This window comes from Bos mutus, chromosome 11 (genome assembly GCF_027580195.1).
Source record: "Bos mutus isolate GX-2022 chromosome 11, NWIPB_WYAK_1.1, whole genome shotgun sequence".
Classification (NCBI taxonomy): Eukaryota; Metazoa; Chordata; class Mammalia; order Artiodactyla; family Bovidae; genus Bos; species Bos mutus.
Genome location: NC_091627.1, coordinates 16,761,215 through 16,779,570, shown reverse-complemented (window position 1 = coordinate 16,779,570; position 18,356 = coordinate 16,761,215). Strand labels below are relative to the sequence as shown.

Below are 18,356 nucleotides of genomic sequence, written 5' to 3'. Positions count from 1 at the left end.
CTAAAAATATCTTAATCTCAGAATTATTCCTTCCCTATTAACCCATACTTCACATGAAATAGCTCATACTTATTAAAAAGGGGTTTGCTTTCAGAATTAAACCTAATCCCACTCTAAATGCACACGGATTAAATCATAATTATTTGCTTTCTGTTTATCTACCGTTTTCCATCTTTGTTTCTAATTTTGGGGTCTGCTTAGCAATTATTTTCAAAGATACCAGCGAAGGCGTACAAACAAACGAAAACATCCAAATAATCTGGTAGTTGCTGCTTTTCTATGGAAATCAGTGGTGGCTGAAGAAGGCGCTGTCAGGTCACCTCACTGCTGTCTCATTGGACCTGCGTGCAAGACTTGGGCGTCTGTAAGGCAATTTGGAGGGGCCAACCTGGAGACACCTCTCAGTCTGAGAGGCAACTAAAGGAGGGAGATAATCCTGAAACGGGGTAAAGCATGTGTATAGCGGACGGAAAGCGCTCAGCAGCTCCCAGCACCGGAGTCTGGGCGCGGCCGCGGCGGGGGAAGGAGGTCGGAGCGCAGCGCCGGGTCTGCGGGGCGAGCCCGGGGGAGGCGTAGGCGCTGCAGCCGGGCGGGGAAGAGCCGGTGAGGGTGGTGGCGCGGGGCGCGCGGCGGGGGGGGGGGGGGGAACCTGATGAAAAGATACACACGCGCTCGCGCACACGCGCGCGTTCCGTACCCGGGCACAAGCAACACAGGAGGAATTATTCAACCGGGGGCCTGGGGCCACCGGCCCGCCTCCCATCGTGGGTCCCTATCGGAGGCGGCCCGGCGCCCGGGCCTCTGCGGTTGCCCCTCCGGCCCCTCCTGGAGGCAGCCTGCTCGCGGCGCGACCTCGCGGTCGGGCGGAGGCGGAGGCGAAACCGAGGAGGTCGCCCCAACCCGGGCCCCGCCCACTTCCCGCCGCCGCCGCCGCTTCGTTTTCGCTTCCACCCGGGTGCCGCCCGCCGGTTCCCAGGTTTCGTTTCCCCAGCGTCCGGGGCGGCACCGGGAGGCGCCCATGACCTTCGGCCGCCACCCGCGAGCGCGGCGTCTGCTCGCGCGCCTATCGGGCCGGCGGCGCGGGGCCTGCGCTCGGGCCATGGAGCCGCCGCGCTGCTTCGCGCTGGAGCTGCCGGGCTGCACCTTGGCGCACTTCGCGGTGGGCGAGCTGGCCCCGGGCGCGCGCCCCGACCCCCGCGTGGCCGCCCTCCTGGGCCCCCCAGGCCGCAGCTACTCGCTGAGCGTGCCGGAGACCGGGGGCGTGGGGGCCCGGGTGCGCGCGGCCCGGCTTCATCAGCACCTGCGGCAGCAGCTGCGGCGCGGCCCCTTCCAGCGGTGCGAGCTGCGCCGGCTGCTGGGCTACCGCCCGGACGGCGGCGCCGGGGCCCTGCAGCACGGCTTCCTGCTCCGCGACCCCCGCGACAGCCCCGACACCCGGCAAGCGCTGCTGGAGCTGCTGGACGCCTGCCCCGAGGCCCCGCGCCCGCTCCTGGCCGAGTTCTCCGGGGACCGGCTCTGCCAGCTGTGGCAGCGCCCCTGGGAGCGGCGGGACGGCCGGGGCTGGCGGCAGCTGGGCGGCGAGCGCGTGGGGCCCGCGCCGGAGCCCGCGCTGCACCCGGTGGTGCCCGACCTGCCCAGCGCGGGGGTCTTCCCGCACCGGGAGGCCGCCTGCGCCGTCTTGGAGGCGGTAAGAAGTCAGGTCCCTTCCCAGCGCTCAGGTACCCCCCGGAGCAGGGACGTGGAGACAGTGGGCTTTCCCGGGGCGGGTGGGGGTGGGGTGGGGTGGGGTGCTGGCCTGTCCCGACGTCTTTTGCCTCTTTACTCCTGTTAGCAAATCGGGTGGTGAAGGCGGCCTCTGTGTCAGCCGCTGTTTAGACCCCGGGCTCTTTCCGGATTCTTGCCCGCCAGGACCCCCAACCCCACATGGGAGGCTGACATCCCAGCAGGAGCGGTGGGGTGCCCCGGGAGGGGAGGGGAGGGGCCGCTGGGTGTGTGCAAGAGCTGTGCCATCTCAGAAGCAGTTATCCGGTTCTGGGAGGTCGGAGTGTAGAGAAGAGGGCTTGAGTTTGGGGATTGGAGAAACTTAGACTTAAGTGGTGCCCACCTGCTTACTGGCAGCTACTTATTTCGTGTGTAACACACCTGCCTCGCTGTGTTAGGACAAGGAATCAGGTGACACACAGAGGTGCTTGGTGCGGGATGGCTGACATTCTGACCCCAGCCTATAGGCAGGTCCTGAGGCTGGACTCTTGTATCTTAGATACATTTTAGGAACTTGGGCTTATTTCTGAACACTTACAATTGCAAAACCTGGATTTGGATCCAGACACTGGTATTTATTGAACTTCCCAGGTGGTGCTGCTGGTAAAGAACTCACCTGCCAATGCAGGAGACTTGAGAGACTCGGATTGGATCCCTGGGTCGGGAAGATTCCCTGGAGGAGGGCTTGGCAACCCACTCCAGTATTCTTACCTGGAGAATCCCATGGACAGAGGAGCCTGACTGGCTACAGTACACAGGGTCGCAGAGTCGCACACCACTGAAGCAACTTAGCAGGCACTGGTATTTATGACCTGTGTCACTTTCAGTAAATTTCTTAAGCGTTTCTTTGCCTTGGTTTCCCTAATCCGTAGATGGGGTTAATAACAATAACACTCTCGTAGAGTTATCTTGAAGAGGGGCCAAGTTGATACTCCCAACAGCACTTAGAATATTGCCTTGCTCTGAGAAAGCACATAAGAAAAGATCACGTTCGGGCCTCTCTGTAGAGATTCTGTGAGTACACAGCAAGGTCAGGAACAGTTCACAACCTTGAAGCCAGGAGACCCGCAGTAGTTGGCACTCTGCTGAGCCCTGAGAGCTCAGGGAAGGACAGGGTGCTGACTGCTTTCCTTGGAGCCTCCAGTGGGGCTGACTCCCCATGTTTGTGACCCACGGTCCACAGGTCTGCTGCCGCCCCATGACACTGCTCTGCACTCAGGCATCTCTCCCGTCCTTCCTCCTCTGGGGGAAGCTGGTCTGTGAGAATTGTAGGCTGAGTAGTCCTGACACTTACTGCCAGTTTGAGCCTCCGCTGCATCCTAAAATAAACCAATCCTGCCCTTTCTGAGGTTCAGAATGCTTTGCACTTTGGCCTGGTGCCAAACACAACTCTGCCTTATCAGCCCCATGCAGTCTTCTCAGCAGTTAGACATAGCTTCTGCCCCGGCCCTGTGGCTCCGCTGCTGATGTGCGGATGTTGCTTTCCAGTGCACGTCCTTCATTCCTGAAGCCCGAGAGGTGCTCGACCTGGTGGACCAGTGCCCAGAGCAGGTCCAGAAAGGGAGGTTCCCCGTCATTGTCATTGAGGGCCTGGATGCCACAGGTAAGAAACTGTCGCCTGCTGGTTCTAGGCAATGAGATTAACATCAGTTGCAGAAATAGACGGGTCTTGCAAGCAAGACGTATTGAGGGTTCAACTCCTAAACCTCCTATGAGCCTCTGTTGTGTGCCAGGGATGAAGTGAAGCTGGTTTGGGATGAAAAATGGATAACTTCTGGGGTAGCTGAGCCTCGGGTGGCCCTGTGAACACGAGGCAATGCAGCCCCCTTGGTGTGAGAGAAGGGGTGGGTCATGGTCTGGCAGAGCTTGGAGGGGTGGATCCCTGGATTGGGTTTTCAGTGGGACAGGCGCTGGTCGGGTGAGGAAGGTGGGAGAGATCCTCCAGACAGAAGAAATGGCAGCGTGCAGGCAGTTGGAGACTTGAAGCGGCCCCGTGTGGCCAGGAACCACAGGAGCAAAGTTTGGGAAAACTGGGGAGTGGAGGGCAGAAGCCTTCAAAGCTGCCACAAGGTGTCAGAATGCAAGAGATGTGCCCACACTTGGCCCAAAACGCAGCAACAGGAGGAGGGTGGCCCAAGGGCAGGGCAGACCCGGGACAGCCACAGTGTCGTGATGCTCCATGGGAGGCTGTCTCCTTCTGTGTCAGCTGACTGAGGAGGGGAATGAGGCCCTGGGAGCTGATGCCAGAGTTTATCGTTAGTTTATAAACCAACGAGGTGACCATTTTGTTTTGGCTCAGACTGTAAAGAATTTGCCTGCAATGCGGGAGACCTGGGTTCCATCCCTGGGTCGGGAAGATGCCCTGGAGGAGGGAAAGGTTACCCTCTCCAGTATTCTGGCCTGGAGAATCCCCATGGTCAGAGGAGCCTGGCGGGCTACAGTCCAAGGGGTTGAAAAGAGTTGGATAGGACTGAGCAACTGAACACAACATACATTCTATTAATAGTGCTTCCCAGGTGGCGCTAGTGGTAAAGGATCCGCCTGCCAGTGCAGGAGACATGAGAGACATGGGCTCAATCTGTGGGTCGGTAAGATCCCCTGAATCGAACCCACCCCAGTATTCTTGCCTGGAGAATGCCATGGACAGAGGAGCCTGGTGGGCTACTGTCTTTGGGGTCTCTAGAGCCAGACACGACTGAAGTGACTTAGGACAGAGGTAGGATACTATTAATAACACCAATAGAGGAATCCCAAGTTCCTAAGGGTCAGCAACTTTTTAAAAAATAAAGAATCATATTATTTAATCAACTCGTAAGTTTTATAGGTAGAAAAATTGTCTTTGCTCTTTCTGAGTTACTGTTGGGGAGAGATACTGTGGCCTTGGTTAAGATCTGCTGTATTTTGTGTGTGACCTGCAGGTAAAACCACCGTGACCCAGTCAGTTTCAGATTCACTCAAGGCTGTTCTCTTGAAGTCACCACCCTCTTGCATCAGCCAGTGGAGGAAAATCTTTGATGATGAACCAACTATCATTAGAAGAGCTTTTTACTCTTTGGGCAATTATATCGTGGCTTCTGAAATAGCTAAAGAATCTACCAAATCGCCTGTGGTTGTCGACAGGTAGGTGTAATGTTGCCTTGAATTTGTCCTTTTCTTCCTAACGTATGAGTGTATGTGTGTGTCTATGTAGTGTACATACGTATATGCAATTGTACAATTGTGTTTAAGCCAAACTATTATGATAATAATAGGAATAATGTCTATGATTTATTAGCCTATACCATTGGCTGGCATTTTGCCAAGAACATTCCACAGACTATCCTAACCTCTGGAACAATTACTACTACTTGGATCCTGAAATTGCTAATGAGAAACACAGGTCTTAGAAAAGTTAAGTCGCTTGCCAAAGTGAGAAAGTTAGAAATACCATGTTGGGAATATTAACAAAAGTCCCTACTTCACAAATCGAGCTTTCAGTGACTCATTTGTTTATTGGTTTGTTCACCAAACATATATTGGGCATTTACTGTTTGCCAAAGACTTCTTGATTTAGGGGATTCGGAGGGGAATGAGCTAGAAAACGCCTTGCTTTCGTGGAGCAAACGTTGTGCTGAAGGAGAAGATGATAGTCAAGCACATGGATACATAAGATAATAATCAGAGAATGGTAAGGACCGTGAGAAGGAGAGTGCAAGGTCGTGTGGTAGAGGATGGCTGACCCCCCACTAGATGTGGTTTTATAAGGCCTGTGCGAGGAGGTGCCATTGGCCTGAGCTGTGAATGACCCTAGAAGGACAGACATGGAAAATTGTGGAGCAAAAGCTTTGCTGGAGGGGGATGCAAGAGTAAAGTGTAGAGACAGGAAGAAGGGAACATGTTCCAGGGCTGGAAACAGGCCAGGAAAACTTCTGGACAAGTGTCTGCTATCTGGATGGATAAAAAGACAGAGATCAGCAGTGTCTGTGGCTGTGATAAAGTGTGCGGATTTTATTTTGAGTGCAGAGGGGAGCCTTGGGAAGGTTTCAGATAATAGAGTGACATAAGGTGAGTTATATTTTAAAATTCCATAAATTAAAAAAATGGCTTTAAAGTGCCACAAATATAGACAACAGGTACGACAAGCAAGTCGTACTAGGGTTAAAGTCACCAGGAATCGGTGAAATGAAAATTAAAACAATGATGAGGTCCAAATTTCCTCTCATCGGGGTAGTAAGCCCTGATTGAAAAGGTCTGAGCTAGAGATGTTATGGATCAATAGAAACCCTTGTGGTGCTGGTGGGAGTGCATACCTGCCTGGTGACTTGGGAAGCAATTTGAGAAGATGTAGAATCCCAGGGACGGGGGAGCCTGGTGGGCTGCCATCTATGGGGTCACACAGAGTCGGACACGACTGAAGTAACTTAGCATAGCATAGCAAAATGGAGAAGGCAATGACACCCCACTCCAGTACTCTTGCCTGAAAAATCCCATGGACGGAGGAGCCTGGTGGGCTGCAATCCTTGGGGTCGCTAGGAGTTGGACACAACTGAGCGACTTCACTTTCACTTTTCACTTTCACGCATTGGAGAGGGAAATGGCGACCCACTCCAGTGTTCTTTCCTGGAGAATCCCAGGGACGGAGGAGCCTGGTGGACTGCCGTCTCTGGGTTGCACAGAGTCGGACACGACTGAAGCGACTTAGCAGCAGCAGCAGCAGCAGCAAAGTGGAAGATTTGAGCAGATTCTTGTATCTCCTGGACCAAGAGAGTCTATTTCAGCTTTGTTCATAATACTGAAAAACTTGAAAAAGCAATAGGCATCAGCAGAAGAAAGTACATAAATACTGGTGTAGATATAGAATGGAGCGTCCTGTAGCTGTGTACATGAGTACGATGTGTCAGTGTGCCTAAGTTACAAAACCATCATTTCAAATGAAAGAAATTGTTACAGAAAGATGTTTAGTAGACTACATGCAAAATAATAGAAAAACATACCATAAAAAGGGGTGGAGGGTGGGAGGAAAGTTCAAGAGGGAGGGGACACATGTATGCATGCATGCATGCTAAGTTGCTTCAGCCGTGTCTGACTCTTGGCAACCTTGTGGACTGTACCCGCCAGGCTCCTCTGTCCCTGGGATTCTTCAGGCAAGAATACTGGAGTGAGTTGCCATGCCCTCCTCCAGTGTGATCTTCCTGACCCAGGGATAGGACCTGCATCTCTTATGTCTCTACATTGGCAAGAGGGTTCTTTACCACTAGCGCCAACTGGGAAGTTCTGGATATATGAATACTTATGGCTGAGTCACACTGTTGTATGGCAGAAACCAACACAACATGGTAAAGCAATTATCCTCCAATTAAAAATTTTAAAAGGGCTGGAAAGGTGTTGACCATTCAATTTAGGAGAATGCTGTCCCCTGGGAGGGAGAGAGATACAATTGACAGGGAGGGCCACAAGACTTCGATTGCAGCTGAATTCGTCCTAAGCTTTTCTCCCATGTACATCTTACTGTTCCTGCTGCAATTTTTCTTATTTTTGGAAAGATGAGCGATTGCATTAAAGTCTGACAAGTGTTAAGGGGAGAGAAGTAATTATAAATGGAGGTCTCCAGGAATTTCAAAAAGTGAACACATTCGAGGACAACCTGCACCCACATCGTGACTTAGAACCTTACTCACCCTGTAAGTCCTTCCCTTTCAGTCACGACCCGTCCTTCCCCTGGTGGGAACCACAGCCTTGATTATCCATTCCTGGATCTTATTTGTTCTGCTTGTTCTTTAACAGTCTACCCAGGCAGATAGACTTCAAGTGCCATTTGCATCTGACTTCATGCCACCTGTGAGCTTTGTCGCTGTTACCACAACCATTCTTTCATACAGCTTTGTTTGCCCGCGTGTGTTACTAATCCTGGTTGGTTTGCCCAGAGCTCCCCAAGCCAAACCCTGAGCCTCTGTTTGCAGCAAAGAAAGGCTGTTTTCACAAGGTCACCAAGCTAGGAGATGGGAGAACATCTCAGGTCCACCTTCTCCAAAGTGAGGGGCTTGGATATTTATGGGATAAAGATGCATGGTAGTCGAGGTGTGGTGAGTGAAGTAAAGTGAAAGTCACTCAGTCGTGTCCGACTCTGTGATCCCATGGACTATACAGTCCATGGACTTCTCCAGGCCAGAATACTGGAGTGGGTAGCCTTTCCCTTCTCCAGGGGATCTTCCCAACCCAGGGATCGAACCCAGGTCTCCCGCATTGCAGGCAGATTCTTTACTAGCTGAGCCACCAGGGAAGCCCCTGTGGTCTTGAGGTGTGGACAGCCTGGGAAAAGGTGGTAGCAAGTAGGGGAAAGGTGAAGTGATCCTACAGTGCAGGTGCGGCCAAGCACGTCTGGAGAAGGGCTACACAGTTGACGTTTTTGGCCCTCTGACACCAAAAGGTAGCTGACCCGTCACTCCCTGGGAGGGTCAGTGATCCCAGCCAGTCCTAAGCCTGGAGCTTGAAACGCACACCACTGACTCCAAGTTCCTGAAAGAACTCCAACTTGGGTAAACATCTTAAGACTCTTAGGACCAAGATACTATCGATAGGGGTGGAGAAGGATCTTGCTACTTACTCTTTAGGCTATGTGACGCTTGTAGAATATGCAGGGGTTTGTGAAAACAGTTAAATCAGGCTTGATGAGTCACGGCAGGTTACAGTTTATTATTTATTAAGCAAGTTACAGTTGAAGGGACCTAGCTGATGCTGGGCCTCAGTTTCCCGTGTATGCCTCTGTTGCCTAGAATCCCAGGAGTGGGATTGCAAGGATGCAGGGGGCTCACATGTACTCACCTGGAGGAGGTGCCACAAAAAGTGCTGAAGTGGTTGAAACTTCACAGCACCCTCCCCACCCACCCCCCACAGTGGTGTCCGAGAATTCCCTTTGACCCACATCCTGGTCAACATTTAGCATTGCCGGTCTTCCACTGTAACTAGTCCAACTTTTCCACTGTTCTTGGTGGGAACATTAGTCATTTAAAAGCTATAGCCAGAGCATGGAAGCGACCCAAATGTCCATCAAACAGAGGAATGGATGAAGAAGTTCAGTTCAGTTCAGTCGCACAGCCATGTCTAACTCTTTGAGACCCTATGGACTGTAGCAGGCTAGGCTTCCCTGTCCATCACTGACTCCCAGAGCTTGCTCAAACTCAGGTCTGTTGAGTCAGTGATGCCATAAAGATAAAGAAAATGAGCACATATATACAATAGAGTATTACTTAGCCATAAAAAGGAACGGAATTGGGTCATTTGTAGAGATGTGGATGGACCTAAAGAGTGAAGTAAGTCAGAAAGAGAAAAACAAATGTTGTATATTAATGCATCTAGAAAAATGGTACAGATGGCCCAATTTGCAGGGCCTGCAGATGTGGAGAATGGATGTGTGGACAAAAAGTGGGGGAAGAAGGGTGGAAGGAATTGGGAAATTGCGATTGACATGTACATGTAAACACGACCATGTGTAAAACGGATGCCTAGTGGGAAGCTGCTTTATAGCTCAGGGAGCTCAGCTCGGTGCTCTGTGATGACCTAGAGGGGTGAGACGGGGGAGAGGTCCAAAAGGGAGGGGACACATGTCTATATATGTATAGTTGATTCACATCCTTGTACAGCAGAAGCTAGCATAGTATTCTGAAGCAACTGTTCTGTAATTTTAAATAAAAGCGAATTGCCACACCCAGAAATAGGACTTCTACCTCTTCACATGTCTTTCTCCATGCAAAAGAGACAGATACCTGCATATCTGAAATTTCATAAAGAGATCACTGTACACTGAGAATGAAGTGTGAGGTGATGATTGAGGGGGAGAGATAAAAACAGTAGAAATTAGTTAGAAGGCCTTCACTGTCATCTCAGCCCTATTACCGATGGGTACTTTTGACTGTGGGGATAGCAAGATAGTGATTGCAGAGTTGGCAAGTCACAAAGGATCCTAGACGAAGGGTAAGGCTTTGCTTTCTATTGTGGGACTTCACCACCTGTGAGATATTTTCGGCCTATTGTTAAAGTGTCTGGATTTATCGCACTGATATCTTTTTTGTGATACAGTCCCCTTTATCTTGTGGAGAAATACTAGGCTTTTCCTAATGAAGTGTGGCTCCACGAGGTGTAATATTTCCTGAGATGTCCCCAAACGAGCAGCACTGGCTCCTGCATGGAGGCAGACACTTATTCTTGACACCCTAATTCCTTATCCGTTCCCTGCTGACCAGAATCTGAAAAAGAATAGATACATGTGACTGAATCACCTTGCTGTACTTCTGAAACTAACATAGCATAGTTAACTAACTCTACTCCAATATAAAATTAAAAAAAAAAAAAAAGACTCATGATGAATATCCAGTGAGTTGATGTAGGTGGACACGCATTGCAAACAACAAATTGCTCTTAAAATATAAAGCATTATTATATAAACATGTATAAGACGTCAGCAAATTGCATTTGATTTGAACTAATGTGGTTTCCCTGATGGCGGGAATGGAGAAAACTAAATAATAAAGAGTCTGAAATCGATGGCCAGAGGCTGATTATTTAAAATGAGCTGCAGTGTTGTCAGTGAGAGGCCTCTGTCTTTGCAAAACAGGGCCCCCATTCTTCCCTGATTTTTCTTCTTTGTGTCTGTGAATTGTGGGCAATTTTGGTCTTTAAAGAGATAATACTAGATCACCTTGTCAGATGAGAAGAAAAGAGCAGTTATTTGTTGTCTGAGTGGGTTTTGTTCATGTTTAAAGATTTTAACTAAATCCATTTTAGACAATACCATCATCTAGCTGAAAAAATAAGGGAGACAGAGTAATTTTTGATGGTGACTGTGGTTAAGGTTGGCAACTTAATCACCCTTATTACCTTTAAAAATCTATTCTTGCTGATGGTTTTGCTAGAATAAAGAGGCTTTTTACATTTAGATGGTATCAGCCTCTATATTCATAGCTGAGTATTTAATTTGGTGAACAGGGAGAATGTGCAAAATGCAGTGCAAATTGTAGTTCTCTTGCCAAGAAGGAGAAAACCTGGACCTGCGTGGATTTATTCAGCTGGGGAGACAAGATGTATCTGATAGAAAAAGTGAGAATACAAGTTTGTACGTGATTAGGAGTCTGGTAAGTGATACACAGGGCTTCACTGGTGTCTCAAAGGTAAAGAATCCTCCTGCCAATGGAGGAGACATAAGATACATGAGTCCTATCCCTGGGTCCAGATCCCCTGGAGGAGGAAATGGCAACTCACTCCAGTATTCTTGCCTGGGAAATCAGTGGGGTTGCAAAGAGTCAGACATGACTTGGCAACTAAACAACAACAACAAAAATGATACACGTGAATGGCCCCAGGCAGAATTCAAGCATGCAGCAGCTACAGTGGCCAAGCTTTTTGGAGGTGGAAAGGGACTCTGAAGGATGAATGACATTAGAATTAATCAACTCCCAAATTAATTTTTTTACATTTATTCTTTTCAGTACTCTTGGTATTGTCATAATTTGAAATTATGCAGCTTTTGTTTAAACTGGTGCCCAGTAAGAATTAAATATTTTCTTATAATGACAGTGTGATATATTTTTTATAAGCACTTGACTATTTTTGTAAGAACTATGGGGAAAAAAACAAAGCTTTCATTTTCATTTTCCAGACAAGGAATTTAAGACTCATCTACATCCACAAACCAAGTAGGTGGCGGAGAGTAAAACAACACACAGCTTTGATAGCTCTGTGGACTATTTTGTAGATAAAAGACAAGCACGTCCTTTGCATTGTGAAATGTAGTTCAGATCTAAAGTGATTCACAATCTGGGATTTTAAAACATCGCATACAGTGAGTGGACAGCCCAGACAAGGATGGGGTCGTGGGGCTCTGTACAGTGGGATGTGTATTAACTGTTTCATAAATGTTTGTAAAGGTGTAAATGTTTTTGTAGTCCTTTGATACTGGATTTGGAATTTTGCATTTTGTCACTTAAAACTGGAATATGACAAAAACAGGGCAAGAGTGTAATACAGGATGCCAATTAATAAAATGATTCTAATTGTTGTTTTTCAGCCTTTAAGTTGTGTTTGACTCTTTACGGCCCCATGGACTGCAGCATGCCAGAGTTCCCCGTCCTTCACTATCTCGCAGTGGCTTCCCTGGTGTCTTAGACAGTAAAGAATCTGCCTGCGATGCGGGAGACCTGGGTTCAGTCCCTGGGTTGGGAAGATCCCCTGGAGGAGGGCATGGCTACCTATTCCAGTATTCTTGCCAGGAGAATTCCATGGACAGAGGAGACTGGTGGGCTACAGTTCATGGGTTCTCAAAGAGTTGGACATAACTGAGTGACTAACACTTTCACTGTCTCCCAGAGTTTGCTCAGATTCATGTCCAATGAGTTGATGATGCTATCTAACCAATCTCATCCTCTGCCGACCCCTTCTCCTCCTGCCTTCAGTCTTTCCCAGCATCAAGGTCTTTTTCCAGTGAGTCAGCTCTTCAGATCAGGTGGCTGGAGTATTGGAGCTTCAGCATCAGAATCAGCCCTTCCAATGAATATCCAGGGGGTGGTTTTCTTTAGCATTGATTCGTTTAATCCTAATACAGTCTTTCATACATCCAATAAAACATTATTCATTGCATACTTATTGTGTGCCAGACACTCGTTTCAGGCTTCAGAATGTAGAGATGACTAAAAAATGAATTCTCTAATGGAGAAGACAAAAAAGAGCTTGTAAACGGCTAGGTCTGACTTAAAATGAATCCTTCAACAGGGTCGAGTAGGAAAGGGTTGAGAGCCCGGAGGGGAGGAACAGTGAATTCTGTTCAGGGTCTCCTCTGAGTGAGATTCCCTTTTCTGTTACGGTTTATCGCAGGGTGTTGAATATAGTTCTCTGCGCTATATAGCAGGACATTGTTGTTTATCTATTCTATATATAATAGCTTACATCTGTTAACCTCGACCTCCCACTCCATTCATCCCTCAACTGCCCTCCCCCTTGGCAATCACTAGTCTGTTCTCTGTGTTTGTTTCAGTATCTTCAATTCAGTTGTGTCATATTTTAGATGCTACAAAGTAAGTGACATCATACGCATTTGTGTATCTCTGACTTGTGTCACTTAGTATAATAATCTCTAGGTTATCCGTGTTGCTGCAAATGACATTATTTCATTCTTTTTCATGGCTGAGTAATATTCCATCATGTATATGGACCCCCATCTTCTTTATACATTTCTCTGTTGATGGACACTTAGGTTGCTTCTGTGTCTTCTCAACAAGTTCTGTTTTAAAACACCATAGGAACCGAATGGGCCTGTGTATTTTTATTTGATCAGCACACAGTATTAAATACCAACAGACTACCAAATAAATCTACTGAAACAATAGAAACAGTGACAGACTTTATTTTCTTGGGCTCCAAAATCACTGCAGATGGTGGCTGCAGCCATGAAATTAAAAGACACTTGCTCCTTGGAAGAAAAGTTATGACCATCCTAGACAGCATATTAAAAAGCAGAGACATTACCTTACTGACAAAGGTCTATTTAGTCAAAGCTATGGTTTTTCCAGTAGTCATGTATGGATGTGAGAGTTGGACTATAAAGAGAGCTGAGCCCTGAAGAATTGATGTTTTTGAACTGTGGTGTTGGAGAAGACTCTTGAGAGTCCCTTGGACTGCAGGGAGATCCAACCAATCCATCCTAAAGGAAATCAGTCCTGAATACTCTCTGGAAGGACTGATGCTAAAGCTGAAACTCTAATACTTTGGCTACCTCATGTGAAGAGCTGACTGACTTGAAAAGACCCTAATGCTGGGAAAGATTGAAGGCGAGAGGAGAGGGGGACAACAGAGGATGAGATGCTTGGATGGCATCACCAACTCAATGGACTTGAGTTTGAGCAAGCTCTGGGAATTGGTGATGAACAAGGAAGCCTGGCATGCTGCAGTCCATGGGGTTGCAGAGTCAGACATGACTGAACGACTGAACTGAACCAAATAGATCTACATCCTCTGCCATCATGCCTTCAAAAAAGAAAGCATCCTGCAGGGCCAAAGCAATAGAGTAATCTTGCTATACATGCAATTTCAACTGAGAAAATGGAGCTCTGAGAAGTGTGCACCAGATTCTTATTGTGGTTACTGATTCTAGTTTTTATATGTTATAAATATGTTAAAAAATAAGATTTTGTTTTATCTCTTTAATGGGTACAGTACTAGGACAAGTTCAGCAGAGCCATCCCTGATTTTGACATCCTCAGTGGCTGATTTTTAGGTACTGCCTTGATTTCCTCTGCAGATGGAGAACTCACTACCTCTTTCCTTCTCAGGTACTGGCATAGCACGGCCACCTATGCCATAGCCACTGAGGTGAGTGGGGGCCTCCAGCACCTGCCCCCCATCCATCACCCTATATACCAGTGGCCCAGGGACCTGCTCAAACCCGACCTGATTCTGCTGCTCACCGTGAGCCCCGAGGAGAGGATGCAGAGGATTGAGGGCCGAGGCATGGAGAAGACCAGAGAGGAGGCTGAGCTGGAGACCAACAGCATATTTCGTCAAAAGTAGGTGTCCTGATGTGATGTGAGGGACAGGGGTCTATGGCTGTGGTGATGACCCAGAAACAGCACTGACTCCAGGAGAATGGAGGAGATGACATGGCTCCCATTTTCCAAACCAGCGAGGCAGTATCCTCCTAGTTAGAGTCACCCCTTCTCCTGGGTCTGTTCCCTGGGGCTCCAGCGAGGTTGTTCTGTAGCCAGGGGATACCTTCCTGCTAGTCCTGGCTGTGTCAGCGGCAGGGTGAATCTGAGTGAGACAACACGCCTTTCTGGGCCGTCGTATGCGCATGAGCTCTGTATGATGACCACACTGAGTCTTACCTGCTAGGGGCTCCCTGTGTGTCGGGCGTTTACGTCTGATGCTCTGAAACCCTTGCAGGGACAATATTAGCCACGTTTTACAGCTTCCGAAACTGATGCTCAAAACGTTAAGTGATTTGTCTAGCATGGGAGGCGTAAGAGACATGGGTTCAATCCCTGGGTTGCGAAGATCCCCTGGAGGAGGGCATGGCAACCCACTCCAGTATTCTTGCCTGGAGAATCCCCATGGATGGAGGAGCCTGGCAGGCAGGCCGCAGTCTGTGGGGTCGCAAAAAGTCGGGCACAACTGAGCGACTAACAGTTACTCCCTTCTTAACCATAAGTTTGTTTTCCACATCTCTGATTCTTTGTTTTGTAAATAGGTTCCTTTGAACTTTTTTTTTTTAACATCCAACATATAAGCGATATATGATATTTGTCTTTCCCTGTCTGACTTGCTTCGCTCAGTGTGACAGTCTCTAGGTCCCTCCGTCCATGTCACTGCAGATGGCATTGTTTCGTTCCTTTTTATGACTGAGTCTGGGTACTCATTTTAACCACAAAGCTCTAGAGTTTTGGTCACATGATTGTCCCTGGGCATTCTGCACATGCAGAGGCTGGTTAACACCAGAAGGGGAGGTGGTATTCTGTGCAATTGCAGAAGAGTCCTAAGTGAAAACAGTGCTCACGCCAAGGACCTCTGGCTTGTGCAGAATCCTTCAGGGTACAGACTCCTGAGAAAATTGCCACTGGGAAACTTAATCTCTTTGAGCGTTGGCACCTTTCTTTGCCAAATGGGGATAAATGACAGTGGTTCTACTCCTAAAGTTACTCTTGAGTATAAAATGAGAAGAATATGCAGAATGCTAAGGCTTGGCAGTACTAGGCGTTCAATAAAGGCTAGTTATAAAATATTATTAATTTTTCATTTATTAAACTAGAGGTGTCAAATGTTTCCTGTGCACAGCAAGTTGCCTGGGGTGGGGGGAGTGAGCTCAACCAGATGGGGACCTGGCTTCAAGCTGTTTGTATTATGGTAGGAAAACAACATTTGCACGAAGGGCTGTGTTAACACATGGGCTGACTCTTTCATTCTGCCTGTCTCCAGGGTAGAAGTGTGCTACCAGCGGATGGAGAACCCCGGCTGCCACGTGGTGGATGCCAGCCCGTCACGAGAAAAGGTCCTCCAGATGGTGTTAAGTGTAATCCAAAATAATTGCAATTACTTGTAGTTACTCCGGGCCAGGCGACACATTTTACTAAACCTGATGCTGTTTGATCCATCTAAGCCCACGACTCGTGCGGTCCCAGATTTCAGGTGCGTAGAGCGTGTTGTGTGTCAGAAGAGTGGACATTTCAGTTTTATCTAAACTGTTGTTCTCCTGACCAAAGGACCCATGTGGCTGCCATCTGCCAAGTATAACGAATGTTTGGTTGGAACGAGTTCTTAAACTACACCCTCACCGAGTCCTTCCAAGGTGTGTCTCCTCTAGAAAGCGTAAGGTGGACAGAAGCAACCGAGAAGGTCATCCAGATCCATGGAAGCCCCCCCGCCCAGCGCTCCCTGTGTCTGTGCAGGCTTGCGTCCCGAAGAACGTGTCTGCGTGTCCCAGCTGTCAGGACCCATCTTGGTGTGGCGAACTCTGAGCAAGAAACGTCTGGCTTGTGTCTGAGGCTTCTGGCCCCTAAACAGGTCCTCTTGGTTAGCACTGCAAAGTCATACGCAGAGGAGGCCAGCCTGAGAGGCTCTGAATACAAACACACCGAGAGTCCTTGGATTCTGTTCTGCTGATTTATGTTCCTCTCCCTTCCTCCGAAAACATGGCTTTGGATGGAAGGAGTGGTCTGCATGGAGCTAGATGCATTAAGGGCTTCCCTAGTGGTGCTAGTGGTAAAGAACTCACCTGCCAATGCAGGAGACTTAAAAGATGCTGGTTCAGTCCCTGGGTCTGGAAGATCCTGTGGAGGAGAGCATGGCAACCCACTCCTATATTCTTGCCTGGAGAATCCATGGACAGAGGAGCCTGGCGGGCTACAGTCCGTGGGGTTGCAAGAGTCGGACACAACTGAAGCGACGGATGCATTAAACGGAGCCAATCCAGTCATGCATTTATACTGAAGTTTACATCTTGTCTGTCCTCAGCATAGGGGATGCGTTTTACTAATCAGAATCGAAGCCAAGAAGCTGAATGTAACACTTGCTATATGTTTTTATTAGACAGATGCAATTTATCCTACTGAGTAAGCAGTAGGATATGGGATCCTGGAATGGGATTTCTCAATGAATTATCTTGCACTTGAATGTCTTATGAGTGCACATGCAATGGTATTGAGATTTGTTTGGCTAGAAGAAAAAAAAATAGCTGAGAAAACAGAAACTTAATAGTCTTGTGGCCTTGGGTGAGTCATTTAACATCATGTAACTTGATGTAAAAAGTGACAGTAATTCTTTATTTTTCTTAAGGCATTGGGTGAACTAGGTGATTACTTAAAATTCCTTCCAGTTCTAAGATAGATTGAATCTGTGAATTACTTTAGGGGAATGGCTCAAGAAGACATCTCCTCAGAAAAATTTAAGGCATTATTAGGTTTATCACATGCACTCTTAAATTTTAATAAACTTTATATTAGCTATATCATATTATTTTTCAAAAGAACTGTAGGTATTTTATGCATAGTATATATACATATATGGGCTTCCTCAGTGGCTCAGTGGTAAAGATTCCATCTGCAATACAGAAGCCACAGAAGATGCGAGTTAAGTCCCTGGGTCAGAAAGATCCCCTGGAGGAAAAAATGACAACCCACTCCAGTCTTCTTGCTTGGAGAATCCTGTGGACAGAGGAGCCTGGCAGGCTCTAGTCCATGGGGTCAAGAAGAGTTGGGCAGGACTAAAGTTACTGAGCATGCACACATGTAAGTATATAAATATTTAATTTTAGGTAAATATTTTTTAAAGCTGATAAATCACGCTTGGGCGAAGATGTGGTATCTAATTCTGCTGTTGGTATTATTGACTTCAAACATTTTCAAAAGCATATGGTGGCACCTAAAAACAAACCTTTAATGCTTTCTGTATGTACCTTGCCAATGAATAAACTTGCTGTGGTTTTCTAATCTATTCTGTTGTCACAGAATGTGTGGGTTTTCTTAAAGGTGATCCCCTAGTATGCCTCTTGTAAGGGAGGGGATTTGGGGTTAAAGAAGTGAAAAGATGTGAATTTGTGGTCAAAATGCTTTCAGAGGAAGAGGAAGGCATTTTTGTTTCATTTTAAACATCATTTCAAGAAAGTGCGATCCCTTCCTCATTGCAGATGTTAAAGAGATTTAGTCCTCTAATCTAATAATTCTTCATCCACTTGTCTTTATACGCTGAAAGGGATAAGATCACTGAGTATGAGATAGTACCTCCTGCCTGGAAAACGATGACAAGGAATCATCTGTTTGGCTTTGTTTTGTTACCATTTTTGTTTCTGTTCCTGAAATAGACCTCGAGTGTCCCAAATATTTATTCTTCATCGTCACTGCCAGGAATTTCCAAGTCTTTCTTACCCCTGGAGCGGCCAAGTGACCACTCCGTGACAGGTCCTTTCCATGAGCAGAAGGGGATTAGGAATGTCAGGGGGAGGGTGGCCCCCCTCCCCTTTTAACCCTGCGCACCGCTTGCTTTTCAGGATGGTGGTAAGGCATTTGGGGGTCAGCCAGGACAGTGACTCTACACAGCTGGGGAAGCAGAATGAGTGGGGCGGCTGTCACTTACGAGAACGG

At 47.7% G+C, this 18,356-nt stretch overlaps 1 protein-coding gene across 1 annotated transcript; it reads left to right on the top strand.

Annotated features, from left to right (window-relative positions):
- The first annotated feature begins 884 nt into the window (after positions 1-884).
- CMPK2 (cytidine/uridine monophosphate kinase 2) lies at positions 885-17,709 on the top strand. Its single transcript, XM_070379074.1, has 5 exons — positions 885-1,687; positions 3,250-3,364; positions 4,680-4,881; positions 14,058-14,291; positions 15,697-17,709. Exons 1-5 carry the CDS (start codon positions 1,019-1,021, stop codon positions 15,818-15,820), a joined length of 1,344 nt encoding a protein of 447 aa, XP_070235175.1. The 5' UTR covers positions 885-1,018; the 3' UTR covers positions 15,821-17,709.
- Positions 17,710-18,356: the final 647 nt, after the last annotated feature.

Bases quoted from the DNA above. Each gene is read 5' to 3' on its own strand.
- CMPK2 (XM_070379074.1), top strand. From the start codon at position 1,019: ATGACCTTCGGCCGCCACCCGCGAGCGCGGCGTCTGCTCGCGCGCCTA. The intron at 3,365-4,679 runs GTAAGAAACTGT...TGTGACCTGCAG, and splicing joins TGAGGGCCTGGATGCCACAG to GTAAAACCACCGTGACCCAG. The intron at 4,882-14,057 runs GTAGGTGTAATG...TTTCCTTCTCAG, and splicing joins TCGCCTGTGGTTGTCGACAG to GTACTGGCATAGCACGGCCA.